Here is a 27,901-nt window from a genome sequence, read left to right on the forward strand (position 1 = left end):
CACGGCAACAAGAGATCCCAGCATCACAGCTGAAATTGGCCAGGGCCACACTCCACAGCATTTTGGGCCATTTTAAGCTTGAGTGCAAAAGGGGTCAGGGATAGGTGACCCAGGCTCAGCCCCAACAACCCCCAACTGCCCCCCCAGCAACTCCTGAACCCACTTTTGAGGAAATAAACGAATAAATAAACCCCACTATCTCCGAAGATTTGTCTTTAATGAAAAGGATTCGTTTGACCAAATTCTGTTTCCAAAGCCAAGGTGATTGCCCGGCCGGAGCGCATCATTCCCGACGCTTCCCGACTCCGGCTGCGGTTGGGGGAGCTCAGCCCGTCCATCTGTCAGGATGGGCTGGCTGGAGGGGTCGATCTATTTGGGGTTTAGGGATCGGTTTAGGCATTTTTTGTTTTGGGGGTATTGGTGGGGAAAGATAGATTAGAACCAAATTCAAAACGAGTTAGCAAGCGTAGTCCGCCGGCATCTTCTTTCGCCCCCGACTTCCTGCGGCTCCGGCCGAGGGCGAGCTACCCGGACCACATTTGAGCCCCGCCGCGGCATGCCAGCTTCGTTCCCGGCCGAAATTTGAAAAAGGGAAAAACGACGCGATCGACTGGAGGACCCCGCCAGCCGGGACTGGTCACCCGCAGAGGAGGAGGAGAACGAAGAGGACGACGACGAGGAGGATGGCGGCGCTGGTAGCAGGGACCGGTGTCCCTCCTTTGCGCGCACGGCCGGGCCGCGACCATCGCTCTGGGGCCAGCCAGCAGCCACCCCAAGGGGTCTTGCCCGCGGTGAGCTCGGTCCCTGTGGCTCCCGCCCCTGTTGCGCCCAGAGCTCAGCCACAGATGTCCAGCCACAATTCTCGGTTGGCCGCAGACTCGTACAAGAATTGCGTTTGGACAATCAGTGGCGAAGCCCCCGAGTTCAGGGCCCCGATATCCTGCGGGGTTCCGCTTCGCTCCTTAAAAGCAACGGACCAGATCTCCGGAGCTGCGCGTACCTCGCAGACGCTCGGCAGTCGCGGCCCATCCCGGTAAGGTGGACGAGCAAGCACGCGGATCCCGACCCTGCGTGGGGATCCCCATCGCCCCTGGCGTGTGTATCCTTCGATCGCGGCCCGGGGTCCCTAGAATAGCCCGCGTTGGTCTGCGCAGCCCAGGTCGGGGAAATCTCTGTCAGGCCCGGGGAACCCTGACGCCCCTCTCCCCGCCCCCAGCCTGGGCTCCCCGGGTTCGCCGGGTTTCCGGAAAACAGGGGCCCAAGGCGGGGTCGCATTTCCGAACCCAGGGTCCGGGCTGCTGGACTCGTGGGTCCCCCGTCCCCGCCCAGCCCCGCGCACGCACCGGCTTGGGCGCTCTCTGCTTCTCTGTGGCTGAGTCGCGGCCGGGGCGCCGGCGGTAGCGGTGGCGGCGGTGGCTGGGACGGCGGGGAGCGCTGGAATGCGCCGCCGGGTCACCTGCAGCGCCCGGGGAGCCGGGCTGGGAGCCGGCGGGCTGGCGAGGCGAGGCGCAGGGCTGAGCCCGAGCGGGCGCCTCTGGCGGCTTGGGGCCGGGGCGGGCTTTTAGTGGGCCGCTCCAACAATACGGGCCTGGCGCGGAGAAAGGGGCTCGGCTGCAATTGGTACTGGATTTGAATAACGCCACGGGGCCATCAATGGTCATTGTGTCGGCGGGTAATGAATCTCCGCTGTCTCTCGGGCTGGCCAGGCAGCTGCAACCTGCGCTCAGGCAGCTCTTAAAGACATAGCGTGCCCCTCCCAGGGGGCCACCCCCCCTGCACAGGCCGGACCCCTCGCCCTCCCACCCCCACCCTGCATCCTAGACTCCCTATGCCCCGCCTGCTCTCTAGCCTGAACCCTTTGCCCATCGCCCCCTCCCTCTTCCTGGGCCAGGCACCCGCATCCCGGCCCTGCACTCCCATGGACCTAACTCAGGCCCCTGGCCTTGGCAGAACTCCCCAAGAGTGCCCAGGGGACCTCAGAGTCTTTTAAGACTCAACCCTGGCCTCCCATCTGTCTTTGAACCTGAGTTCTTTGGAGCCCCCTTGCCTTGAGCTCCTACCCCAGGGGCTTCTAGCTAGAGGGTGAGGGGGAACAGTCTAGAGGTCAGAGGGTCACCCCCTTAAAAGGCTATGCTGCAGGACAAGGGAGGAGGGGATGCAGTCCCAACCCCCAGGCTGAAGATGCCATCTCCAGAGACCACACCCCCACTGGGGATCTGGAGTCTGCCCTCTCCCTGACCAAGGACAAGGGCTTATTCCCAGGATACCTCCTGCAGGCTCCTGGATATCTCAGCTTTAGCAGGGTTGTAGGGGTGGGGGCAGCAGGAGGGTGTGAGAGGAACATGGAATCTATTAATTCTTGTCTTGTCATTGTCCCTTCCACTAGACAGCCCACTGGTCCAGGAGGCAGAGGCTCTGTCTAGGTCTGATATGTCCCCACCCCACCTGACCCCAGCCAGGTCTGGTGCAGAGAAGGTTCTCGGTCCTCTGAGGGATGCATACCCAGTTTTCACCTGCAGAGCTCACTCAGCCTATCTCCCAATGAATCACACCGTGAAAGGAACTGGGTGGTCATTCTTCCCATACATTCTGCTCTCCATTTACCTCAGGGTTTCCCAGACACCCAAAGCATCCCTGCCCCTGTCCTGAAATCCTCTTCTCTCCTCACAGTCTGTGGGTTACCAACACAAGCCCCCCCGAACTGTGATTCTTTTGGTCTGTTTTCCTCTCTTGGACAGGAAGTGGGTCTTACTGATCTTACTGCCTCCAGAGCCTAGTACAGTGCCCTCTGCACAACCAGGCATTGAATATCCATCAGAGACTTAAAAATGAGCCATGTAAACTTCTTGGAGTTTCTTATGAAAGTTATGAAAAGATATGGCTTCTGGGGAGCAATACTTGAAGTTGAGGCTTTATAGAGAGAGAGCCTAACTAACCAGGTCCCATCTTCTGGGAATGCGCCATCTAATAATAATAGTAACCATGACAAGTGCCTTATATACCAAGCACTAAGCGCCTTAAAGGTAGGAACCTCTTGACTCCTCACAACAACCCTGGGAAATAAGCACTATTGTCAGCCCCATTTTACAGGTGAAGAAAAACTGAGATTGGTGGCAGTTAAGTCCCTAGTCCCCAGCTGGCAGGTGGGGGAGCCAGAGCTAGAACCCACTGCACACTATAGATTCCTAGCCTTTACTTAGCAGATATGGAGGGGACTGGCATAAATGCACATCCAAAACGGTGAAACTTCAGGGGGCACCCAGTGTCTGTTTATAAATTATAATCCAGTCTCAGTCCCACCCCAGCCTGGCAGAAACACAGCCTCGATGGAGAGGGCAAGAGTAGTCTCCGCACCAGTGGGTCAGGAGGAGCTACTTAAAGCCTTCAGTCCTGGGCACCCTCAGGGAAACTGAGGAGCCTAGAAGGGTCCTCCCGCTAGTCACTGAACAGGTATTTATAGTATGTCTACTGTGTGCTAGTTGGAGATGGCCATGGGCAGATGTGCCCAAAGGGGATGCACAGCAGAGGCAGAGCACCAGGGAGGGAGAGCCGCCCACCCAAGGAGCGAGGAGCGGAGAGTGAGGTGAAGGCGGGCGGGGCGCTGAGGCGGGCACTGTTCCAGGCAGAGGGAACAGCACCGCCAAAGCTAACAAGCGAAAAAGAACTTGGTGAGTTCGTAGAAAGGAAGAGATCTGGCGTGGCTGGAGCACGAAGGGGAGGTGGAGTTGGAGCTGAGCTTGACCCTGCCAGGCCCTGTAGGACACTGGGAGAATTTGTGATTTTAACCTAAACGCAGTGGGGATCCTGAAAGACCTGACAAGTTCAGATTTACATTTTTAAAGGTTTGCTGGTGCTAGAGTGTAGAGAATGGGGGTGGGGGCCGGTGCGGGGACAGAATAGGGGAGAGCTGGTTGAGGACAGAGACCAATTAGGCTACTGCCTGTTTGCAGGCGATAGCTGCCAGTGGCCTGGGCTTAGGTAATGGCAGAGTCCCAAACTGTTCTTGACCATTCGAGTGACCTCAGTCAGACAAGGCACTTGGCAGTGAGTAACACTGAGGGAGCACCTGTGGTGTCGTATGTGGATGCTGGAGGCTGGGGGTAGGAGAAGAGAAAGATGAACAGAGTCTGATGTTGCCTGTCCAGAAGTATCCATCCAGTGGACAAGTGGACAGACAGACACACAGTGAAAAGAGCCAGCCCCAGTGAAAGGAGCAGAGCCACAGGAAAACACTTTAACTGAAATATTAACAACATTCTCTGGGATTATAAAAGACTAAGCGATTCATTCCAACAGGGAAGAAAGCGGCTGGCAGAGGCAACATTACCTTGGGCTTCCAGGCAAGTGATTCCAACAGACTGAACCTTAGTTGTTGCCTCTGTGAAATGGGGCCATTATCCCTGCCTCCCTAGAGATGGTTAGGTGGTTGTGGTGTTGGGAAGGGCCAAACACACCTTGCATTTGTTTGCAGTCAGGTTTTATCATTATCTTTCAACACACACACACATACACACACACATACACAGACACACACACACAGATACATCTTCAGGCTCAGGCATGCACTCAACTCCTCCTAGCCCCTGTTTTCTCCCTTCTCCCTTATTGAGTCAGACCAGCTCTCAGGAAGGCGGCAAAGTCACCCACACTGCCAGTTAGGCATGCCCTTCCTACCAGGACTGGCATTGGATCAAGGACTAGACCAAACGCTGCACCCAGCACAAAGGATATGCTCAGTACACGTCTGTTGAACAAATGAATCAATCCATGAATGCTTTATAGGAGTAATAATTGAATGGGTGGATGGACAGATGGATAAAAAACAGACAGGACAATTGAATGAAGGATAAAATGAATAAAGAATTGACTGTGGGTACATAGTGTTGCCACTCAGCTGGGGTTCTCAGTGTGGAGCTGGAGATGTTGCTGTGAGTCTCACTAAAGGGGGGCTTCCTTCCTGCTGCAGCCTGGATTCTGTGCTTCAGAGGTAGGCTCAAGAACCAAGCTGGCAGGCAGGTACCCAGGGAACAACTGTGGTGACAGGTCAGGTTGGTCAGGCTGCATCTCTGTTCTAGATATGTCCAGTCCTAGAGTCCTGTTCCCATCAATCTAGGATTCACTGTGGCCTGGGACAGAGGAAAGAGCCCTGCTAAGACTCAGCGTGCCCCCTTAGGCCAGGTCCTTGGCTCCTCCCCCAGGCTCCCAGTCCCCTATTCATGCAGAGTTCTGTAAGAGTAGTCAGTGCTCTTACGTGGTGACTGGCTGAGTGGCCTGCCTTGGAAATGAATTAGCAACCTGACACATCCCCGATCTCAGAAGATGACAAAGCCAGGTCACTGTCCTCACTCAGAGGGGATCATCAGAACCCCTCCACCCTACATAGTAGGTTTCAGTTTACAAAAGATCTTCCTCTCCATGAGATGAGTGAGGGCAGGGCGGGGAAGCCTTCCAAACTAAGGTAACCACCTCCCCACACCTGGGATGCTTCATCCCATCATGCTGTGCTGTTGTCCTCAGTACAGGGATCCCTCTCGGAAAGCCTGTTATTTTCCCACCGTTGAATTTGTCTCTGCACTAGCACGTAAGCCCTGTGAGGACAAGGATCATGTCCTGTTTGTTGCTGTATTCCCAGCATCTAGAATAATGCCTGACCCTTAGAAGGTGCTAATTTTTATTAAATGCCTGGGTAAAGGGACAAATAGATGGACAGATGCACGGATCATTGTAATCCACTTAAAAATGACCATATAAGTTCTAAGCCCTTCTCATGGGTCACTACAGGCTTTGTGAGGATGCCATTACTGTCCATATTGTACAACCAGGAACCCGAGGCCCAGAGAGAGGAAGTAACTCCCCCAGTTACAGAGCCCAGGTTCTAGATCCAAGTCTGGCTATCAGCAAAGGCCATGTTCTTACCCACACCACCGTCTGACACCTCTAATTGTTTGTCCAGCACCTGGTAATGTCGGAGCCATTGGAAGTTAAGAGTTGGGACTCAGACATATTGTCTGGTTCCAGTTGAAATGTTGAAATACTGAATATTGAAATATTCACAATAGGCAAATCTATAGAGACAGAAAGCAGATTAGTGATTGCCTAGGGCTGGAGGGAGGAGAAGTTGAGGGGAGTAGGGAGTGAAAACTAATGGGTGTGGGGTTTCTTTTTGGGATGATGTAAATGTTCGAAAGTTGATTGTGGCGATGGTTGCACAAGTCTGACTACATTGAAAAACCATTAAATTATACATTTAAAATGGCCCAATTGTATGGTATGTGAATTACATCTCAATAAAGCTGTTACTGAGAGAATAGTTAGCGCTCAAGAATCTGCCACTCACCTGCAAGATGCATCACTTCACATCTCTGGCGAGCCTTAGGTTCCTAACCAGTAAAATGGGAAAGATAAATGGCTCATGGGGTTAATGTGAGCATTAAATGAGGTAATACAGTTATTATTCCCATTTTATCCAGGAGGAGACTTAGGCCCAGAGAAAGGAAGTGACTTGGCCCAGAATGCACAGCTGGTGGGTGACAGGTAAGGGATTCCAGCCCGGGGCTCTGAGCACTGCTGCTGATTTTCGCGTTATGTTGACTGGATCAACGTTGGTGCCCCCGCCCTCTCACCCCATCACCACCACCACCACTCTCTTCCATCTTCGCCCTTCTTTTGGACTCTAAGGGACTGGCTCCCCACTGCCCGTGCCCATGAGCAGACTGAGGTCCCCCAGAGCACAGGACTCCCTCTCCCCCAACCCCAACCCTGCTCCCCTCCTGGGGCCATGATGCCGTCTTGCTTTTGCTTGTAATAAAGAAAATATCTCGGCTACCCTTCCACGGTTGCTTGGCAACCCCAAAGGGGGGTGGGGGGAGCAAAGGGGAGGAGGGAAGGGGGAGGACTCTGGAGCCAATCTGGAGACAAAGAGTAGGATTTGGGTGACATGGAGCCTGTTCTTAGAGCTAACCTGGCCTGGCCGGGAGACGGGTAGGGGTGGGGGGCTTCCTCCCACCCCAGTGTCTCACACCAATAAATATGGATTAGGGAAATGGGCAGAGTTTTTCCCACGGGCCTGAAAAGCCACATCTGACCTTTCTACCCCCTTTATGTACCAACGTGACAGTCAGAGAGAGCAAAGAGCAGGACCCCCTGAGATGCCTCCCCCATGGCCTTCTGACTTGGGGAAACTTTTCACCCTCCTCCTTCCCCTGTCCCCAGACCAGGTCACAGGCCCTCCTGGGCCCCTGGCCCAGGGATGAGGAGGAGGCTGCTCTTCCGGTGGAGTCAGGAGCTCCTAGCCTCAGGGTCTGCCTCAGGCCCTGGCCACCTGGACTGCACAGAGCCAGGTGTGAGGCCCCGGGTCAGCCCGTAAATGCATTCCCTGCCTCCCCTGCCAGCCCGCCGCCCTGTGGCTCAAGTTCTGTACCCCCCTCCTCTGCCCTGGCCTCCTCCATTAGGAGCCCTGCACTCCTGCCAGGCCCCCTACAACCCTATCCTCTTCTCTTCTTTCCTGACCTCACTGCATGTCCCTCTTCTCCATTCACTTTCCCTCTTTTCCTCTGGGGTGGGCCCCCTCTGCCCCATTCCCCCCAAAACTAGGAAGCCCTTGGGGCTGATGTTCCTGAAGTGAAGATGGCAGAAAAGGGTTGCAAAGGCGGGAGGGTGGGGGCGGTGATCGCTCTCCCTGGTGCCCTGGCTCGCTGGCTGCTGGCCGGGGGTGGAGAAAGACCGCTCTGAATGGAGTCAGTGTGGAGACAGGAAAAGCAAACACCTCAGCCTGGGCTGTGCTGGCCTGCTGGGGGGAGTGGGGGACAGGATGGGGCAGGGGCCTGGACTCATCTCAGCCTCCCCTGATCAACCCTTTCCTGGTTCCTGAGGGCCAATGGCTTCCTGGACCCTTGGCCACAGTGTCCAGAAAGGGAGTGGGTTTAGGGACTGGGGACAAGCCTTCTAGGAGACACCTTCATCTGAATCTTCCCCTGCCCCACTGCCCAACCCCCAGCCAGTGCCCTTCCTGCCCAGCAGATGCCAGGAAAATCTGTGCCCGGGAAGGGCCGTCTGGCACCTGAGGGCCTGCCTGACCAGCCCTCCTCAGCAGCAGGAACTGGGTGGGGAAGTCACCTAATACCAGAGACGGCCCCAGCAGTGCCATCCACTTCCCAGGCCGAGGAGACCCCACAGTGCTCTGCCCAGGTGAGTGCTCCTCTAGCCCCACAGCCAGGCAGTGAGGGATCAGGGAGGCTGTCCTTGTTTGGGCTCCTGGGAACCCCATGCACCCTATGCATCCCCAGAAATCTGTGACATTTTCTGTTGGACTGTCTCACTCCCTGCGGTGTATGTGGCACTGGTAGGTTGGTGAGAGGAGCCAAAGGGATGAGTAGAGGAGCTGGAGGTAAAGTCCGGGGATGGAGGGGGACAGGAGGTGCTGGAATCTGGGGAGCAGGACTTCTGGATTCCAAGCCAGCTTTCTGATTAGACCTGCGGAATCACAGAGGCTCCTGTCATGGTCTCCTTTGAACATTTTGGATTCTAAAGATTTCTGGCACAAGCTCAGAGAGAGGTAGCAACTCATCCTGGGTGACCCAGCAAGTTGGTTGAGCTGGAACTCAAACCCGCCAGTCCCCCTTACAATGCAGAGGGCAGTGCTGTTTGTGCTCTGGACGCCAGGCTCGGCCACCTCTCCTTCCCTCTCCACATACAGTTTGGTCCCTCTGGATTTAAGGGATAGGAGGAGGGGCAGGCTCTGGACAGCACCTCCCAGTGCCTCTGTCCCTTTCTATCCTGTCTCTAGGCACCATGCTTAGGGCCAAGCAACTCTTGGCCACAGTCTCTTCTGATGGTCCCTGAGAAGCCATGGTTGGCCTTTGTCTTATAGATCCCAGAGAATAGGACCCCCTTAGATCTCAGTGTCTAGCCATAGTCCCTCATACTGTAATCAAAGCCCAACCACACCTTGGAAAGCAAGGCCAACAGCTGACTGCATGCCAGTGTCCCCGCAGTGCCCACCTTGAAGTGTCCTGGCTGTGGGCTCAAGCTGGGAGGACCTTGCCAAATAGAAACATGCAGCCCTTACTAAGTCAGGTGCTACTCTAAGGCCTTCCATGTACTCCGCTGAATGGTCACCACACTCCTACATGGTGGGTTCGGTTTTACAGATTGGAAAACTGAGGCACAGAGAATTGAAGTGACTTGTCCATGGACATACTGCCAGGAAAATCAGAGCTAGGATTTGAACTCACAGCTCCATAGCCCTGAGCCCTTAAATGTTCTCCTAATTCCTAGGAGGTCTCCACTAGAGGTCATTGTGTCCAATCCCCTGCATCTGGGTGTCTGCCCAGGCCAACCTCTGCTCACAGACAAGAATCAATCTAGTTTTTAAAGGCACCTGCTCCAAGGGTGGAATTTCCCTCTGGGGATAATCAGACATTTATTTATTCATAGCCTTCTGGCTGGGAGGAGGGGCCCTCCCACCCAGGACTCACCAGGGTCCAGCTGCCTTGTTGTCCCTCTCTCCTTCCCCCTGCAGTATAATCAGAAGAGAACCAGCCTTCCCTCTGGTCTTGACTCCACACCTCCAAGCTGTGTGACCCTGGACAAGTGACTTAGCTTCTCTGAGCCTCAGTTATGAACTGTAAACTAAGATGAATGATATACCCGCTTTGCGAGATTGATGAGGATTAAATGATAAAAGGGGAAGAAAAACTCTACTTTCAGGAATCATTTCTGTAGTTTGTTCCAAGTTACTGGAAACCATAAGGAGGAAGTGAGGGGTTCCCTTCTGAGTGTGAAACTTGCTCTTGGTTTTGCTTCTGCAACTACCATTTGCCTTTGATAATTGTCCTTCTCTTCTGGGAGAGTGAGAGGGAGAGGATGCTGCCTGAGTGCTCTCCATCATTTAAAAAGGAAAAAAGAAGAAGAAAAATGGGGAGGTTAAGTCAGAAAGGGTCCGTGATCACAGTACCTGGTACCTGTGAAACCTGTGAAGTGCTGAAAATGAAATGGTAAATCCTTACCATCACCGTCATCGGCGTCATCACTGAAACCCTTCTGCCTGCGGGATCAGAGCCTCCTGCTTTCAGCCTTATACTTTAGCCTCCTTATTACAGGTAGAGAAACTGAGGCCCAGAACTTTCTCGGGGTCACACAGCAGAAAAGCTCTCAGGTCCCCTCATCCCAGTTGGGCCCCCCATCTCTTCTCCTTCGCTCCTTCCCACCTCAAGTTCTTGGGCCATGTGCCCAGGGTTGGGCCCTGGCACCCAGTCCTGCCAGGCAGGGGCCAGGAGAGAAGTGAGCAGCGGTTGAAGGAGTAGGCGCAGAGGCCCGGCGTTCTCAGCTCTGGCTCTTTGTCTGCTGCTTTGTGATGGTAAGTGCTGCTCCTAAATCAGTTCTGTGACACTGTTATTGTTGCCCAGGGCGCAAAGAGTCTAAACTTTTCCCCTGAGGTCAAGAATGTGGCCGGTCCCCAAGCCGCCTGGAGCAGGGGCCTGGGTGGCTGGGGGTGGGGCTGGGGCCTCACCCCGAGCTGGGGCGAGATGTTGGGGGGAGGGGGTCAGCAGGAACAAAACGCTTTGAAATGGCTCCTCTCCATCACTGCCAACATTGTCCGCTGCCCGCGGGGGGCCTGGCACCGCCTTGCCGGGGCTCCGGCCCCCAGCCCTGGCCAGGCCCGGCCCGACATCTGAAAATGGACAGAAGGTTATTGTCCCTCTTCTCAGCCCTTTGTCTGCCCCAGTTCCAGATGTCTAGGCTGGGACCAGGGAGCTGACCCATGGTGGGCAGGGGGGAGGGGACAAAGGGGGAGAGCACGGGTCACTGCATCCTGAGGGGTCGTTCCCAGACCCTGAGATCCCACCCAGCCATGGCCCAGTCACCTTCTGGGCTGCTCAGCCCCAGGATTGTCCCTGTTCCCTCGTCTCGCCTCCCCTTCCCGACAGACCAGTTTCCGACCTCAGGAAGAGTCAAGAGCAGGGTGTGTCGGGATTCCCACTGCTCTCCCCCCATAACTGTGTGATCTGGGCGGGGTGTGCCCCCTCTCACAGCCTGCTGTCCCCGACCACAGTTCATTCACTTACAAGAAATGACAGTGCCCTTCTATGTCCCAGCTCCGTGCTGGGCACGGGGGCACACAGGGGTGGATGGGCCACTCAGGTCCTTCCAGATTGTGGTTAATAGTCATAATAGTAAGGAGTAACAGTTCCCACCCACTTCCTCTGTGTTGGATACCGGGCTCACCACTTTGCCCGAATTATCTCATCCTTTTCACAACAAAATCAAGGACACCGTAGATATTGTTCTTATATCCATTTTCCAGCTTTGGATACTGAGATTTTAAGAGGTAAAGTCACTTGCCCAAAGCCAGACTGCCGGGAAGCAGCAACGCTGGGATCCTAGCCCAGGCTGACCGCCGTCACTGAGAGGAATGATCTGCTAATAAATACTTGGAAGGTGCTGCGCACAGAGCCTGGCACCACACCAGACTCAGCCTACAGAACGGAGTGGGTGGTGGTGTTAATTCCATCCGCCAGCTTCCCATTTCACAGATGGCGCTACTGAGGCCCAGACCAGAGAAAGCAAACCTGGGGTGAGAAGGTTGGGGAAACATATACAGCAACACCCACAGGGATTTTGGAGTTACCAGGGCTGGCCAGAGAGAGGCAGGCAGCCCAATCTGGGTTTCAAACCCCAATTCTGGGTGGGCTTTGGCAAGTGACTTAGCTTTAACCTGCCTCACTATTCTCATTTATAAAATGAAGGTATTCCCTACTTCACAGGACTGTGGTGAAAATTAGAGAATCCGTTTAAAGTGCTTAGCACGATGCCCGGCATGCAGCAGACAGTTAACGATGGCTATTACTATTATTATTCTGCATGTGGTAATATTTATCCCTTTGAACCTTCCTCTCACCTGGGGTCACCTGAGGACAAGGCTCTGTTGAGGGGAGGGGCTGTGGGTTAGCAGTTGTTGCATGGAGGGTGGGGACAGCAATACTTGTTCTTCTTGGGGTCTCTAGAAGTCCTGTAACAGGCTACCCCTGCAGGTCGGAGGAAGGCAGAAGGGATCAGGCTAGGAGGGGAAGGGGCTGCCTGGGCCCAGAGGAGTTAACAGCTCCCAGGCCCTGGCCCAGCAGGGCTGCCACGCTGCAGCCCAGCCGCAGCAACGCAGCAAGAGATTTTAGCAGAGGAGCCAGGGCTGCTTCCTGATGGGCAAAACAGCTGGCTGCCTGGGGAAAACAGCTGGCCGGGCCCCAGCCTCCTAAGGACAGAGGCAGAGCCTCAGAGGAGGACAGCTCCACATCTGGGCTCCTGGGAGAGGAGGGCATGGCCGAGAGGGAGAGGGTGGTCCTTTGGGGTGGGGTGGGCATTGGGTGGGACCCTTGGAGATGGGGGGGGGCATGGGCAGATTCCTGGAGCAGAGGCCTAGATATGGTAGATCTAAGTGAAATTGTGACTCCAAGTGGGATTTGGGGGTCTCAGTCACCCCTCAAATAGGGAAGATGGCAGGGGAGCAGATGGGGGCAAGACTGTGCTCAGCCTTGGGTCCTCTTGGAACCAGGCCCAGGCTTGGAGCCTGAGTGGGAATTAGCCTGCTGGGGCTCCTGACCCCCATCTGCGAGCTGCACCAGGACCAGGAGCGAGGTGTGGGCTCTTCCTCTGGCCAAGACCCACAAAGCAGGACAGGGGCCCAGAGAGCCCCCAACCAAGGAGACGTGAAGCTAGCAACTGGTAAGAGCTCCATCCATGCCTCCCCTCTGCCATGGGCCCCCTGCTCCCATCCTGCTTGGCTGTCAGTTGTGAGGACCCCCAACCCTGGGGTGCTGTCTGGGTTCTGGGGTATCTCTAGGCTTCCCCCACCCATTGGCAGAGAAGCGGCACCTGAGACCTCGCATTAGGCTGGGCGGGGAAGGCAGAGAGTTAATGGGGGTGTGGCCAGAGCCACCTGCCTGGGCTCCTGATCCCCAGGTTCCACAGGCCAGACATCCCTGACTTCTCTCTGACTTAGGGGGCTCCTTTAGCCCACCTTCCTAACCTCCCGGAAGAGGGGGTTGGCCCTCACCTTAGGTGTGCCAATCTCAGTGCCCCTCTCCCTGATGAAGGTCACTCTACAAAACCTTTGCCAGTAGGCAGGCCATGGAGCTGAAGCTCCCAGCGGGAAGAAGGTGCTGGGGAAGGGGACAATTCTTCCCCAGTCTCTATTTCTGGAAGCCGGAGTGGAGCCTGAGGCTCTGGCGCCACCACCTGGCTATGGCCAGAACTACAATGGCTGAGGGATGAGAGTGAAGATGTAGGGGGAGAAACCCATGTTGTAGGTATTGGTCCAGGGTGGTCTGGGTCCTATTCACCCAGATGGACCCAAATAATCATTTTTTTCTATATATTCTACATTACCCCAGGAATGAGGACTTAGGCCCCATAGAATAGCAGCTTCAAACTTTAGCTGGCATCAAAATCGCCTGAAAGACTTGGTCTGACCTCCACTCCCAGAGTTTCTGATTCAGTAGGTATGGGGAGGGAATTAGCATTATTACCAATTTCAAGTCTGATGCTGGCTGGTCCAGGGACCATGCTTTGAGAACCACTGCTTTAGAATTTCTCTGAGTTTGGCCCAAGAGTACCTTTGCAGAGTATGTCTTATCATATTTGGGGGCAAAAAAGAGTGTAAGTAGGAGTTCAGGTGCTTGATCAGCTCACCGTAGTCAGTGACCTCATCACATTTCTACTGAGAGCCCACCCTATGTCCGGCTGGCCTTGCTCTAGGGCTGGGGATTAAATGCTGAAGGAAGCGGAGGTGTCCCTGCCTCAGAACTCACAGCCAAGCAGGTCTGGTCTGTGATCTTTCCACCTGGAAGTGTAAAAGGCAGCTCAAAATAAGATCCAGTGCAGAAGCCAATTTCACCTTCTACTGCTCCTTTTCAGGTCTTCCCCGTTCAGTACCTAATCCATCATCCAGCCCACCTGCGTACCCTTTGAGTCATCCTGATTCCTCGCTCTGTCTCTCAACTCTAACCCTACAAGGCTGTGGGCTCTGCCTCCATGATACATCTCAACCCTGCCCACCATCATCTCCCGCTATGAGACTCTCCCAGGTTTCCATCCTTGCCCCCATGGTCCACCCTTTGAGCTGCAGCCAGAGCAATCTTTAAGACAAATCATGTCATGCTACTGTTTACTCCCTCCAATGTCTTCCTATTGCACTTAAAAAAAAAATCCAAAATCCTGCCATAGCCCTAAGTGGTCCTCACCTCTTACCACACTCTGCTTGTTCACTTTACTCCAAATACCCTGGCCTCCTTGCTTGTTTCCACTGCAGGACCATGGCCCCACCTGTCCCCTCCGTCTGGAACACTCTGCCCCCAGATCTGCTCTTGGCTGGCTCCTCTTATGCTCTGAAATGTCTTCACTGACCCCTCTACTCAATGTTAACTCCCACCCCCAGCTACTCTCTGTTCTCGTTAGCTTGTTTTATTTTGTTCATAGTATTTACTGTTCTTTGAAATGGTCTATTAATGTATCAGTTTGCTTGTTTCCTGTCTGTCTTCCCTCACCAGAATGTGAGTACCTGAGGAGCAGAGACTGTCTCGTGCACCTCTGTATCCCCAGTTCTGAGAATTCTACCTGCACATAGCATGTGCTCAAATATTTGCTGAACAAATGAGATTATATTGGATGTCTTGTAGGAGTATGTCTCCTAGACATGACATCGGAGAAGGCTTTCGAGGGGGCCTGAAAGAGAAAGACCAGTTCAAGCAGAGGAACTAAAAAAAAAAAGGGTCCTAAAGCACGGAGTGTTCTGGAAACTGTACATAGTTTAATTTGGCTGGGACAGGATATGGGGGAGGGGAGCTCAGAGGAGTTGGAAAAGCATCAGGTAGGCCATGAAGGGCCTCGTTGTCCCCTGAAGGGTTTGAGCTCTATGCTGAGGGCAATGGCAGCCCCCAAAGGATGTAACATCATGAGTTTAGAAAGGGCCACTGAGTGCAAAATGGTTTCCAGGGAGAAAGCCTTGTAGGGGCGGGGTGCTGGGAGGTGCAGTGTCCCAGGTGGATGGTACTGATGCCCTGAGCCAGGAAAGTGGCAGGGAAGAAGGGAAGAGGTGGCCATGTGCAGGAGAAGTTGAGGTGATCTGGCCAGGATGAGGAGATGGAGTAAGCTGAGAGGCATTTGTCACCAGGGACACTCAGGTCTTGAGTTTGCGGGAGGCCACCGGAGGGGGAGCAGGTTTTGGGGGAAGACTGGGGTTTCATTTTAGACATGGAATGTGGGTCCAGGTGGGAAGCTGAGACACATGTCAGTTTTGCAGAAAGGGGGAGTGGTCCACAAGGTCACCTGCTGAAGAGAGCCCCCTTGGATGAGGGGGAATGTCCACTGGGGGAGTGGCCAGGAGGATGCCAGTCTTGGCAGGAGCAGTTTGGCTGGAGCGGCCTTGGTGTGCATCAAGCAGTGACTGAAGGTGAGGAAGTAAGACCAAAGGCAAAGCACAGATCAGGTCCCCCTTTCCAGAGGCTTGGAGACGGAGAAAGATGGCGCTGCAGCTGGGGGCCAACAGGCAGCTGGCTGTATTCATATTTTCAGTTGGAGGAGATTTAAATCCTTTGGAATGTTGAAGAAGGATCCAGAAGAGAGGGAGGTTGGTGAGCCAGGAAGGGCAAGAAGATGGCTTTTGGAGCCCAAGAGTGGTTCTGTTGTGAGGCAGAAGGTGCCTCTTTCATGGTAACAGGTGGAGAGAGTACAGGTGGGCTTGGGGGCAGAGGATGGAAGATTTGGGGGCTGGAAATGAGAGTTCCCAGGTGATGGCTTCTCTTTTCTCCAAAACGTGAGTGGCAGGGAGATCTTGGCTTGGGGAGGGGAGTGGAGCGAAGGCTTCAGAAGACTGGGTGTGTGAAATGCCACTGAGGAGAGGGGGCAGGAGCACAGGGAAACTGGATTGTTGGGCTCGGTGAAAGTCCAGTTGAGAGTGGAGGTAATGAGTTTGCAGAAGCCATAACCTGCCCCAAAGCAAGACGGTTATAGGGCTTTTCTAGGCAGGAGTGATGGGAGAACCTTGGAGAAGGTTGTCAGTGACAGGCTGGACCACTGGGTGGACTGCGGAGGGAAGGAGGTGAAGATGGGAGGCGTCAGTGTGTTGGGAGGAAGAGGAAGACTTGAAGCAAGGGAAGAATCTAGAAGCCCCCATGACAGACAGGATGGGAAGAGGCTCTGGGATGGCTCTGGGATGGGTGGGGTGGGGAACATTGCTTTGCTTTCGAAAGGGAATCCCCATTCTCGGGCTAGGAGTGCCTTCCAGCAAAGGCTACCATGCAAGGGAAGGGACTCTTGCATTTCCCCAGGATGCTTCCAGGGGACCCCAAGCTTTCCATCGCAGGGCCACTGGCTGCAAAGCAGCCCTACCTGGAAGCTTTGACTGAGGCTGGTGGAGGCTTTGGGGGTGGGCTGGAGACCCGCACTCCAGGGTGCAATGCCCCCACATGCTGCCCCACCACTAGGGAAGTCTGTTCCTTGCTGGGCCCCACCCCTCACCTTGCAGTGGAGATAGTGTGCACAGTCTTAGCCCCTCTCCCTGACCCTGGGAAGAGGCTGAAGGGAGACCCAAAGGTGCCAAAGGAAAGTAGATTCCCGTGGGTGAGGGGCTGAAGGAAGGAGAGCCTGGCTTCTACTCCAATCCTGTTTTCCAGCCTCAGAAACTCTTTCTGTGTGCCAGGCTCCACGCGTAGAATTCAAGGGCATTCGGGCACTCGGAATCCTTGCAAACCCTACTAGGTTAAGTGGTGTTATTAGCCGGATTTTACTGAGGAGGCCCTGAGGCTCAGGGAGAGTAGTTGGCCTGAAGTCGGTGGCAGACAGGAGCTAGAACCCACCACTGGTGGCCTTCAGACCCCTCCCCTTCCTTGCCCTCTCCAAAAAGAGGCTGGAGACTCTTTTCCATCTCAGCAGGGGCCTCAGGACCCCGACTCTGACTCAGACACAGGAGTCATCCTGCTTTGGAGGGGGGCTGGGTCATCGGGAGGGGGTGTATGGTGACCCCTAGTTCTACATTCAGTCTAAGAGTGAGCTTTGCTCTCCTAAAGGGCCGGAGCAGTGCCGGTGCTGGCGACGGAGGCGAGGACGATGACGCCAGGGGGACGCCAGGCTCGGATCGCGGCGGGATGGCGCGCGCAGGTCAGGGGATCCCCTCTCCCGGCCCCCAAGCGGGTCTTGCTCTCCGCCCACGCGTCGGCTCACAGGTCTGTGAGGTTCCGACTGGGTCCGCCAGAGGGCGCCCGGGGGCACAGGAGGGAGAGGGAGCCGAGGGAACCCAGCAAAGGCCGCGGCCCAGTGGGTCCCACCCCGCGGGGTCTGCGGCTCAGGTTCAAGGGTCCGATTCATGGCCAGGGAATCTGGGTTCAGGGCCATCGGGTGCTTCGTAAAGCCGGGTTCCGGGGACTGTACGCCCGGGGATTCGTAGTTGAGTGTTCTCAGACGCCGGGGTGGCTTGGATGCCATCACCTCCGACCCTCGAGTCTGGAGGGGGCTGCTCCTGGATCCCGGCTGGGGCGGGTCTCCGGGCCCTGGCCCGCCGGTGCCCCTGGCCGAGGAGAGGATACTTAAGAATCCACGAATAGGGATGAGGGGTTGGGGGTTCTTTGGGGGTAAGCTCCCCCTACCCTGCTCGGGGCCCGCCTCGGCCCCGCCCCGGCCCCAGGCCCCGCCCTGGCCGGGCTGCACCGCCCACTCCCCTCGGCCCCGCGGGGAGCCCAGGGGGCCGCCGCCGCTGCCCGAGCGCCCGCCATGCGCGCTGCCCTCGCCGCCCCGCTACTCCAGCTGCTGCTCCTGCTGGGGCCGCGGCTCGAGGTCGTGGGCGTCGCGGAGCCGCCGCTGCCCGCTGTGGTCCTTGTGATCCTGGCCCGCAATGCTGAGCACTCACTGCCCCACTACCTGGGCGCGCTGGAGCGGCTGGACTACCCCCGGACCAGGCTGGCCCTCTGGTGAGAGACCCGGGCATTGGCACCCACTGGGCATCTATCCCCCAACCCAACCAGCAGTGAGGGCTCCAGATGTCCCCATCTGCTCCTGCCCAGACACCACCCAGACAGGCCCCTCCCAGCGCAGACAGGCCCTCCACAACCCGAGTCCCGCAACAGGACCCCTTCTCCCCTGGCCCAGCAGACTCAGGCCTTAGGTTGACGCAGGGACCTATCCCTCATTCCGGCCCCTGCTCCTTCTCTGGGTGTAAATTGGGCCTGGCCCTTCTTGTTCTTGCCTTCAGAGCTGAAACTCAACCCATGGGACCTGTGGTTGGCTTGACTCAGAGTGGAGCTGACAGGAACAGCTGGCATCTCCTGGGGCCTGATGTGGCAGAGATCAGCGGGACCAGGGGTTCCTGGGGCGCCCGTGGGGGTGCTGTCAGCCCTGGGCTCCATGCTGCTCTGCAGGGGAATCAGACCCACTCCTTCTGCTGGGCTGGTTCCAGCCTCTCTCAGGAGAGGAGAGCCCCTGCCAGCTACGGGCAAAGCCCCCTCCTTGCAGTCTCTCCCCCTAGGCGTCCCCACAGGGCACTGGAATCAGAGGCCACAGTCTATGGAAGCCAGAACAGGGAGGAGTCCCAAGCTGAGGTCGAGGATAAACTGAGAGAAATGACCAAACTACCCTCCACAACACCCAAAAGTTGGGCTGGGGGTGGAGCTGTGGCCTGGGGAGGCCGCCCACAATTACCAGTTTGGGAGTTAGTTAGTTCCCACCCCTCTGAGACTTGACACGTAGTTAGTCTTCACTTCTGGGGAACTGGCTTAAAGGGGCAGTATCACCTAAAACCTGGACCCTTGGCTAAGCCGCTCGCACCACCCTCTGTCATGAGAGCCCCTTCAGAAGGTGGCAGTGGAGCTCAGGCCCATCAGCAATTGTCAGGGACGTTCGGAGTGTGGTTCGGAGTGTCCTTATTACAACTTTCAGGTGGAGGGAAGCACCAGCTCTTTGGTCCAGTCCTGATTCAGAGGGGAGGGGGCTGACCTGTGGTCACCCAGCAAGGAAGGAAGGTAACCAGGGAATGTGGCAGGTGTGTTCTTCAAAGTTGAAGTACTTTTCATCTTTAAAAATACATTTGAGTTCAGTCATCTGAGCTCCTGAGCATGCCAGGACAGCTTATAGTTACAGAGGGAGAAAGTGAAGCCCAGAGAGGGTGAGAACTTGTCTGAGGTCACACAGCGGGTCAGAGACCTGTGATTGGGACCTGGCTGCCTGTCTTCCTCTGTAGCACACCTGCCTCCTCTGCTTCCGGGAGAGGCCAGCCTCACAGATGTTGGTGCTCCAGGGGTCAAGGCTGCCTGGGGCTTTGGTCCTTCTCTGGCTGTGCCCCCTCACCCTTCTTCCTCCTGTGTCCCCAGGTGTGCCACGGACCACAATGTGGACAACACCACAGAGATGCTTCAGGAGTGGCTGACTGCTGTGGGCGATGACTATGCAGCTGTGGTCTGGAGGCCCGAGGGGGAGCCCAGGTAGTGATCTGAGGGGAAATGTTCTGGGGAAGATGGGCACCAGCTGTAGCCCAGAGAGGAAGAGGGACAGCCCCGAGCCACACACAGCCTCCAGGCCAGGGCTCTGTCCACTGCCCTGCAGAGACTGGGACCACACGCACCTACCCTATGAGAACATCTCATCCCTTTACCCTCTCAGGCTCTACCCAGACGAAGAAGGCCCTAAGCACTGGACCAAAGAGAGGCACCAGTTTCTGATGGAGCTGAAACAGGAAGCCCTGACCTTTGCCAGGGACTGGGGGGCTGACTATATCTTGGTAAGAAAGCCCGGCCTTTGTTTGGGCTTCCCACAGACGGTGGCATCTGTCCTTGACAGAAGTCTTGGCAGAACTTAACCACATGTAGTCTGGATCCTTCAGCTAGCAACCTGGGTCGGAACCCAGAGCGGACATCCCTATGCTTGAGCTCAGACTAAGTACTAAGCCTGGATCCCTGCGGCAGATCCCAGGATATGTCCTGAGGCTCGATCCCTGGACTAGAGCCCAGAGTATAAACTGAGCCTGCTTCACTGGACTAGAGCTCAGAATAGGTCTTTGGATTTACTGCCTAAAACTTAAGATAAAGTTCTTAATCAGCAACTCAGCTATAATCTGTGGATCTAATCCCTGAACCAGTGCCCTAGACTAGATCCTTAGTCTAGAAATGGTTCTACTGGTTTGTAGGTTAGACCTTTCTAAGAGAACCCCATTGGATCCTGGGAGACATTCTACATCTCTGGAAATCTGGAGAGATCCCATTCAGTGAATCCTTGGGGGACTGCAGCCCACACAAGGCTGGAACCTGTGACAGTCCCCTCCCAAAGTTTGCAGATACAGACAACATTCTGACCAACAACCAGACCCTGCGGCTTCTGATCGAGCAGGGGCTGCCTGTGGTGGCCCCTATGCTGGACTCTCAGACCTACTACTCCAATTTCTGGTGTGGGATCACCCCCCAGGTAAGGCTGGGGACGGGGTCCTCAGGAGGCTTGAGGTCTGAGAGGAAACCCGGGGAGGGGAGACAGCCTAGAGGCCTCGGGGTCTCTAGGCCACGGCTGGGGAGCAGTGTGCTGGGGACGAAGGGGCGCCCTCTCACAGCCAAAGCCACCCCTTCCCCAGGGCTACTACCGCCGCACAGCTGAGTACTTCCCCACCAAGAACCGCCAGCGCCGGGGATGCTTCCATGTCCCCATGGTCCACTCCACTTTCCTGGTCTCCCTGAGGGCTGAGGAGACAGACCAGCTCGCCTTCTATCCCCCTCACCCCAACTATACCTGGCCCTTCGACGACATCATTGTCTTCGCCTACGCCTGTCAGGCTGCTGGTGAGGACAGCTCTCCTTGAGCATTCCTTCGAGGCCTCTAGGCCTTTGCACATGCTGTTCCCCCTGCTTTGCATGCCCTTCCCCACTCCACAATGCATCTTGTTAACTAACTCCTGTTTGTCCTTCAGGCCATAGCATTTTTCGAGCCCACTGCCCCAGTAGTTTAGATGTCCTTCTGGCTGTCCCCATCATGGCACCTTCATGTATTCCTTCATTAGGCAAATATTTATAGAACACCTACCAGGTGCCAGACACTGGGGAGGCAGTGGTGAGTAAAATCAGGCAGTCCTTGTCCTCCTGGATCCTCTTCCAGTCAAAGGGTCACACAAATCAGTGTCCAATCACAATGATTATAAGTTGTTCTGGGAGCTTAGACTAGAGTTGATCTAGTCAAGGAAGGCTTCCTGAAGGTTATAAACTTTGGGGCTGAGATCTAAAGCACGAGTAGGCAGAGCAGGAAAGAGCATTTCAAACAATGGGACCAGCAGGTGCAAAGGCCCTGTGGTTGCAGGGAACACAAGAAGGCAGGTGGCAGGAGCACAGTAAGTGAGGAGGCTATGGTGCAGATTGAGGCAGGAAAGGTAGTCAGGGCCAGCTTGTGTGGTCCTGACTGGCAAGAGTCTGGTCTTTAGCCTGTGAGTGTCAGGCAGCCATCAGCAGATCATGTGACTGGATTTGAACACTGAAAAAAATCATTCTGCTATGGGTAGTTATTTTTAAGATGAAAGTTACTAGAAAGTGTTTGGGTTTGGATGGGATAAACCCAGTTCTGAGGAAGAATTGAAGTTGAGAGCAAGACAGAGACACTGATGTCAGAGTAAGGATCTTGAGAAGGCGACAGGCTGTAATTCACAGCATGGATTGACAGGTGGTAAGGACATGAAGACTGGTGGGTGGAGAACTTTGCTGGTGGTCAGAGTGAATTAGAAGTGACAATTTAGTCAAGAAGTGTTGCCCCCCAAGCAAGCAGTGTGTGAGGTGTGGCCAAGCAAGCGAGTGTTGTCATCATCTTTTTTGTGCGCAAAGTTTTGGTGACATCTGTAGTGCAGACATGCAGGAAGAAAAACAAATCTTATCAAGTGCAAAAAGTGAGTGAAGGGAAACAAATACATGGAGAGAAAAATGAGAAGAAGGAAAGGTATTTCCTTATTATTGCATTCCTATTTCTACTTTGAGTATCAGCTACTGTTAACTGGTCAGTGGTTTGAAGGAATTTAGTGAGTGGCGGTTTCGTTTCCATCATTCACACTTCCGACACCTGCACTGGGCCAGGCTCTGTGCCCAATGCTGGGTGTGGGATTAACTCTCCTATAGATACCGTGTGTCTGCCCTTGAGGATTCACAGCCTATAGAAGATAAAGGCTAAATAAATGATTATAATAAAGATGTCAAACACTGAAGAAATAAAAAAGGCCACTCTGGTTGCCAGGTGGAGGACAGCATGGCGGGGACAGGAGAGGCGTAGGGATCTGGGCAAGATGTGATGGTGCCCAGATCTGGGCCAGGGGGGATGGGCAGAGGTGGGAGAGATTTAAGGGGTGGAGTGACGCCTGGTGGCATCAGGTGGCTGTAGCCAGGTGAGAGTTTGCCTGCTCCTTTCTCACCTGGATCCCCGAAGGGCAGGGACTGTCTGTCTTGCTCACCACCCCAGCGTGCAGCTGGTGCTCTAGACATGTCTGTTGAATGAATAAACCACCTCCGCAGAAAGGTCCCGTAGATATTGTTTGAGCCAAGCCCTTTCTCCCTCCAGCCCCAGAGGTGGGGATGCCAGGTCCCAGAGAGGACCCACATGTGGGGTCATAGGACCTCTCAGCTGGGTCCTGAATGCCCTACCCTTCACTCCAGCACTCTCTTGGCCTCTCTTCTCAGGGGTCTCAGCCCACGTGTGCAACGAGCACCGTTATGGATACATGAACGTGCCTGTGAAATCTCACCAGGGTCTGGAGGATGAGAGAGTCAACTTCGTCCACCTGATCTTGGAAGCGCTGGGTGAGGGCTGGAAGCCAGTGCGCCTGCCTGCCTCCGCCACTCCCCGCCTCCCCACCTGCCCCTTCTCCTCAGCCCAGACCTGGCTGGGGGGTGGGCTTGGATCTTAGCCCCCCCTCAATTCATTCCCTGGCTCTGGGGCAAGTCCCTTTCCCCAGTGGGCCTCAGCCTGCCCATCTCTGTAATGGAGACAAGTGGATTCTGTGATCTCCTGCTGAGCATTCTGCCAAGGGGGCAGGAGTGAGGTGGGGGAGGGATCACTGCTGACAAGAGCCAGCAGGGACTCATGATGGGCGTGCTTTCCTCTGCAGTGGATGGGCCCCCCATGTGGGCATCAGTGCATGTCTCCAGGCCCCCAAAGAAGCCCAGCAAGATGGGGTTTGATGAGGTATGTGCCCCCAGCCTGCAGGATTGGGGCCAGGAGGTGGGTGGGCTCTTCCCTCCCCCTGCACCTACCCCCCTACCTCCTCCAGGTCTTTGTCATCAGCCTGGCCCGCCGGCCCGACCGCCGGGAGCGCATGCTGAGTTCGCTCTGGGAGATGGAGATCTCTGGGCGGGTGGTGGACGCCGTGGATGGCCGGTGAGGCTTTCTGGGTGGGGACAGGGCCCTGGGCAGCTGAGGGGACAGGTGGTCCATCAGACCTCCCTGGGGGTGGGAAAAGCAGAGGATGAGTTGAAGGGGTTTCCTGTTCCAGGAGGTATTCAAACAGGGCCTGAGCAGATCTGTCTCAGGGAGTCCCAGGGCAGAGGAAAAGGACAGCCCACCCAAGGGAGGAGAGTGCAGCGGTGAAGGCCCAGGCTCTGGAGCTCCTGGGCTTGGGCTCCAGCTCTGCCACTTACCAGCTGTGTCACCTCCAGCAAGTCACCCCATCTCTCAGCCCCACTGTGTAAATGACAAGTAACTGTGCCTTCTTCTTAGGGGTTTGTAAGGGTTCAGTGAAGACTTAGCCAGGGCCTGACACATAGTAAGTATTCCAAGGGTTAATAATATCTTCATTTTTATTATTAGGGTTATTCTTTTCCTTTCTGAACTTAGATCCCTGATGAGTGGTGGGAGGAGCAGGCCAGTCATGTTCCCCAGGGAACCAGGGGTCCCACGGCCCCGCGTGCCTCACTGCTCTTTGCTGCATATGCACCAGCCCTCTTGAGTGCTGGACGTCCGTCCTTTGCTTTTGCCTCTGCCTAAGAATTATCTGCCGTTTGCCCCACATTCATCCTGGGGTGTATCCCCCTCAGGCTGCTGCCCCCACCTTAGGATCCCCCGCGCCCAAGGCGGCTACAGTTTCCCAGGAGATGGCTTCAGGCCACACGACGCCTCCTTCAAACCAGACTCCAGTGTGACTGTCTGCAACTTGCAAAGGCCGTGTGCTTCTGGACGGGTCCCTGGCGGGCACCCCTGACCCCACTACCCCGTCTCCCTCAGGATGCTCAACAGCAGTGTTATGCGGAGCCTCGGCGTAGATCTGCTCCCTGGCTACCAGGACCCCTACTCAGGCCGCACGCTGACCAAGGGTGAGGTGGGCTGCTTCCTCAGCCACTACTCCATCTGGGAGGAGGTGAGGACCCTACCCTCTTGGCCGGTGCCCTCAGGGAGAGCAGGGGCCTGTGACCAGTGGGTGACCGAACATGCTAATGAAGACCCGGCCAGCAGCTTTAAGCTTCCCATGTGCCCAGCCCTCTACCTTATTCCTCCTGCAGTCTCCACTGAGCACCTACTGTGTGCTAGGAGATCAGGTCTAAGAATACAGAGGTGAGCAAGGAGAATGCAGCCCTGGCCCTCCTGGGGCTCAAGGATCAGAGCGGCACCCAGAAGTCAAGAAAGATCTCAGCTTGTGGTGGAGGGGGTAGTGTACAGGCTGTTCGAAAGTGTGGACTCCTGGCCTGGTATGGGTTCAGGGGGGGCCTCCTCCTTGAGGGGCAGGGACAGGAGTCTTCTCAACAGAGGAAAATGGTGGGGGCAAAGGCCCTGGGGTGGAAGGAGTTGGATGCGTTGGGATGTGAGAAGGAGAAGGTCCTCGGGCTTGACTCCAATGGCCCAGGGCTGGGGGCGTGAGTGCTGCATGGACATGGCAGGAGAGGACTTGGGACTGGTCCTCCAAGGGGCGTCCCCTCCAGGATGTGGTGCACAGACCCACTCTTTGTTTCTATTTTCTACTGTAGCCAAAATATATGCAGTGAGCTTGTATTTCTGTTTTTCTGCTGTCTCTGAACAGATGGAAGGATATCTGCATCTCACCATTTACTGAGTGGATTTCATCTTCTTTTCACATTTCTAAAAGTTACAAAAAGTATTTTTCTTAGGGATGTTGGGGGCCAGGGTCTTCCCCGACCCCCACCCAGCCCAGCTTCCTTTAGGAAAGCTCAGGAGGCAGAAGTGAGGAACCGGGCCCTGGGGTCCAGCAGGTGCATGTTCAGATCCCAGTTCTGCTGCTTCCTAGCTGTGTGTCGTCGAGCAAGTGGTCTCACCTCCCTGTGTCTCCATCTCCTTCCCGCAGTATGGAGGGGCCCTGTGGCCCCTGGGATGTAGTAGGGCCCAGTGACGGCAGAGGGATCCTGACTGCCATCGTGATCTGCATGGAGAGCTAGACTGGGGGCCTGCAGGGCCTTGAATGCCATGTTTGAGCAAGGTGTTGGGATTTCAATCCCCAGGCGGTGGGAGCCCCAGCAAGCTTTGGAGCGGCTGAGTGACACAGCCAGGGTTAGCATTTGGCCTATAGTTGAGGCCAGGAGAGTCTGTCAGGGTCAACCAGGTGGAAGGGGACAGCCCGAGTCTAAAGAGTCACCCCCCAACCCCCATGTACCACAGGTGGTTGCCCGGGGCCTGGCCCAGGTCGTGGTGTTTGAGGATGACGTGCGCTTTGAGAGCAACTTCAAGGGGCGGCTGGAGCGGCTGATGGAGGAGGTGGAGGCAGAGAAACTTCCTTGGGACCTGATGTAGGCAGCCTGTGACCCCGGGGCAAGGGAGAGGGGTAGGCCTCTGGGGGTCTGCCTGCTCCTGCTTGGAGCCCTGGCTAGACCTCCCTGCCCCTGAACTGGCCCTGTAGATGGGGTAGGGGGAAGGGTCCTGTGACACCTACAGTGACTTCTGGGACCCCTGGTGTCACCTGTAGCTACCTCGGCCGGAAGCAGGTGAACCCTGAGGAGGAGGCAGCCGTGGAGGGGCTGCCGCACCTGGTGGTGGCCGGGTACTCCTACTGGACACTGGCATACGTCCTGAGCCTGGCTGGCGCCCGCAAGCTGCTAGCCTCACAGCCCCTGCGCCGAATGCTCCCTGTGGATGAGTTCCTGCCCATCATGTTTGACCAGCATCCCAAGTGAGCCTCAGATGGGGGCAGGCCAGGGTCATGTGAGGGCACCTCAGCAAGTAGTAAGCCCCGTCGCTGGGTGGGTAGGGAGACTGAGGCTGGCAGGGGTGAGTCCTTTCCTTCGGGTCTCCAAGGAATAGCCCTGCTTAGCCTCGGAGTCAGACCAGTCTGTGTGAATTCTGTGATGCCCTGTGGTTTTCAGTCAAGAGACTTTCCTGTTCTGAGCCTCAGCTTCCCCATCTGGAAAATGGGGATGAGAGAAATCCCGCCTCATTTTTGTTGTGAGGACCAGATGGGGAGGGCGGTCAGGTGCTTCAGGGGTGAGGTGCCTGGCTCTGGGCTGGCATGGATCTGGGTGAAGGGGCCTGTCTCAGTGCCTCTGAGCCATCCTCCCGCCTCCCAGCGAGGAGTACAAGGCACACTTCTGGCCGCGGGACCTGCGAGCCTTCTCAGCCCGGCCTCTGCTCGCTGCACCCACCCATTATGCCGGGGACGCTGAGTGGCTCAGTGACACAGAGACATCCTCGCCCTGGGATGACGACAGTGGCCGCCTCATCAGCTGGACTGGCTCTTACAAGACCCTGCGTGGACCCCGCTTGGACCTGGCCGGCAGCAGTGGGCACAGCCTCCATCCCCACCCCCGGGACGAGCTCTAGGTGAGGGCAGAGCCCGGATGAGGCCCCTGGCTCCATGGGCCTGGGTCTTCTCTCCCCTTCAACGGCTGACTGTGTCTGAGTCTCAGTTTTCCCTTCTCAGCCTGTCTTCTCTCTCTCCCTCTCTGTCTCTGTAGCTTTGGCTGTGTCTGCATTTCTCTCTCCACCTCCAGCTCCCATTCTCTCTGCCTGTCTCTGTCTCTCTGTATTGGTTGATGTCTCTCTGTTTCTGATTCTGTGACTCCAGCTTGTGCGCACTCTCTCTCTCTCTGTTGCTGACTATCTCTATGTCTGTCTCTGTCTCTGCCTCTTGCTGTCCAACTCTAGTTCTTCCTACTTCTCTCCTCTTACCTCTCTTGTCCCACCAGGTCTAGGTGGTGACCCCAGAGGAGCAGCCAGGGGCTGGCTCTCCAGGGAGCAGAACAGGAGCCACCACCAGGAACCACAGACCCAGCAGAGATCTGGCTGCCCCCTTGAGCGTGGCCACTCTGCCCTCGGGACCCGTCTTACATTGGGAGAAACCACTCAGAGATGAGTCCCCTTCCCTGAAGGTCACGGAACACAAGGGCAGGGCTCGCAGGGCCTCCTACTTTGCCTGGCCTGATTCAGTGCCTGGGATGGAGGGAATAAGGCGGGCTCCCCAGCCTGCAGTTTCAAGCTGGGCAGACTCAGGAGCCCTGCCCCGCCCCCAGGGACCCAGCTGCTGAGGCCCCTCTGCCCCCTTCTACCTCCACCTCAGCTCCCCACCCAGGTTGACGCCTGGGTCTCACCTGCCACCCTCTTCCCTGGCCAGTGGGAAGTGCAGGGAGGTGGGAGGAGGACCCAGCACACAGCAGGCGCTCAATAAAAGCTGGCTGGTATTGCACTTTATACTTTTTTAACTCATGGCTGAGCCTCTTTGCGTGTCCTGATGTCTGAGAGGGAGGCGTTCCCTATCTATGGAGAGACAGAGACGGGAGGGCCGCCTAGAGGAGGAGTCAGGTGATCAGGCATCACCTTCTTAGTCTACTTCTTGGTAAAGTGGAGGTGAGAGAAGTAGTTCACTGGCCCCAGGGGGTAAAAGCATCTGGGCCTGGACCGCAGCCCACAGGGAGTGCTCACCCACTGGGGCTGTCATGGTCATCACCAGCCTCACCCTGAGGTGGGCCCAGGCCAT

The 27,901-nt window shown here is 55.9% G+C and overlaps 1 protein-coding gene, 1 long non-coding RNA gene and 1 pseudogene across 2 annotated transcripts; all 3 read left to right on the top strand.

Moving 5' to 3' along the window:
• Positions 1–6,469: 6,469 nt before the first annotated feature.
• LOC140695913 (uncharacterized) lies at positions 6,470–9,877 on the top strand. The gene is made up of 3 exons (XR_012071755.1): positions 6,470–6,534; positions 7,997–8,187; positions 9,521–9,877. It is a non-coding gene; the product is annotated as an uncharacterized lncRNA (long non-coding RNA).
• Positions 9,693–9,880, top strand: LOC116280390 (small nucleolar RNA U3; annotated as a pseudogene).
• Positions 9,881–17,686: 7,806 nt separating this feature from the next.
• CERCAM (cerebral endothelial cell adhesion molecule) lies at positions 17,687–27,615 on the top strand. Its single transcript, XM_006205461.3, has 13 exons — positions 17,687–17,954; positions 19,350–19,460; positions 19,639–19,756; positions 20,302–20,436; positions 20,597–20,801; positions 22,671–22,790; positions 23,099–23,175; positions 23,261–23,367; positions 24,211–24,343; positions 25,594–25,721; positions 25,898–26,101; positions 26,496–26,748; positions 27,114–27,615. The coding sequence occupies exons 1-12, from the start codon at positions 17,758–17,760 to the stop codon at positions 26,746–26,748; spliced, it is 1,788 nt and encodes a 595-aa protein (XP_006205523.2). The 5' UTR covers positions 17,687–17,757; the 3' UTR covers positions 27,114–27,615.
• The last annotated feature ends 286 nt before the right edge of the window (positions 27,616–27,901 follow it).

This window comes from Vicugna pacos, chromosome 4 (genome assembly GCF_048564905.1).
Source record: "Vicugna pacos chromosome 4, VicPac4, whole genome shotgun sequence".
NCBI lineage: Eukaryota > Metazoa > Chordata > Mammalia > Artiodactyla > Camelidae > Vicugna > Vicugna pacos.

Bases quoted from the DNA above. Each gene is read 5' to 3' on its own strand.
- CERCAM (XM_006205461.3), top strand. From the start codon at position 17,758: ATGCGCGCTGCCCTCGCCGCCCCGCTACTCCAGCTGCTGCTCCTGCTG. The intron at 20,437-20,596 runs GTAAGGCTGGGG...CCCCTTCCCCAG, and splicing joins GGTGTGGGATCACCCCCCAG to GGCTACTACCGCCGCACAGC. The intron at 26,102-26,495 runs GTGAGCCTCAGA...CCCGCCTCCCAG, and splicing joins ATGTTTGACCAGCATCCCAA to CGAGGAGTACAAGGCACACT.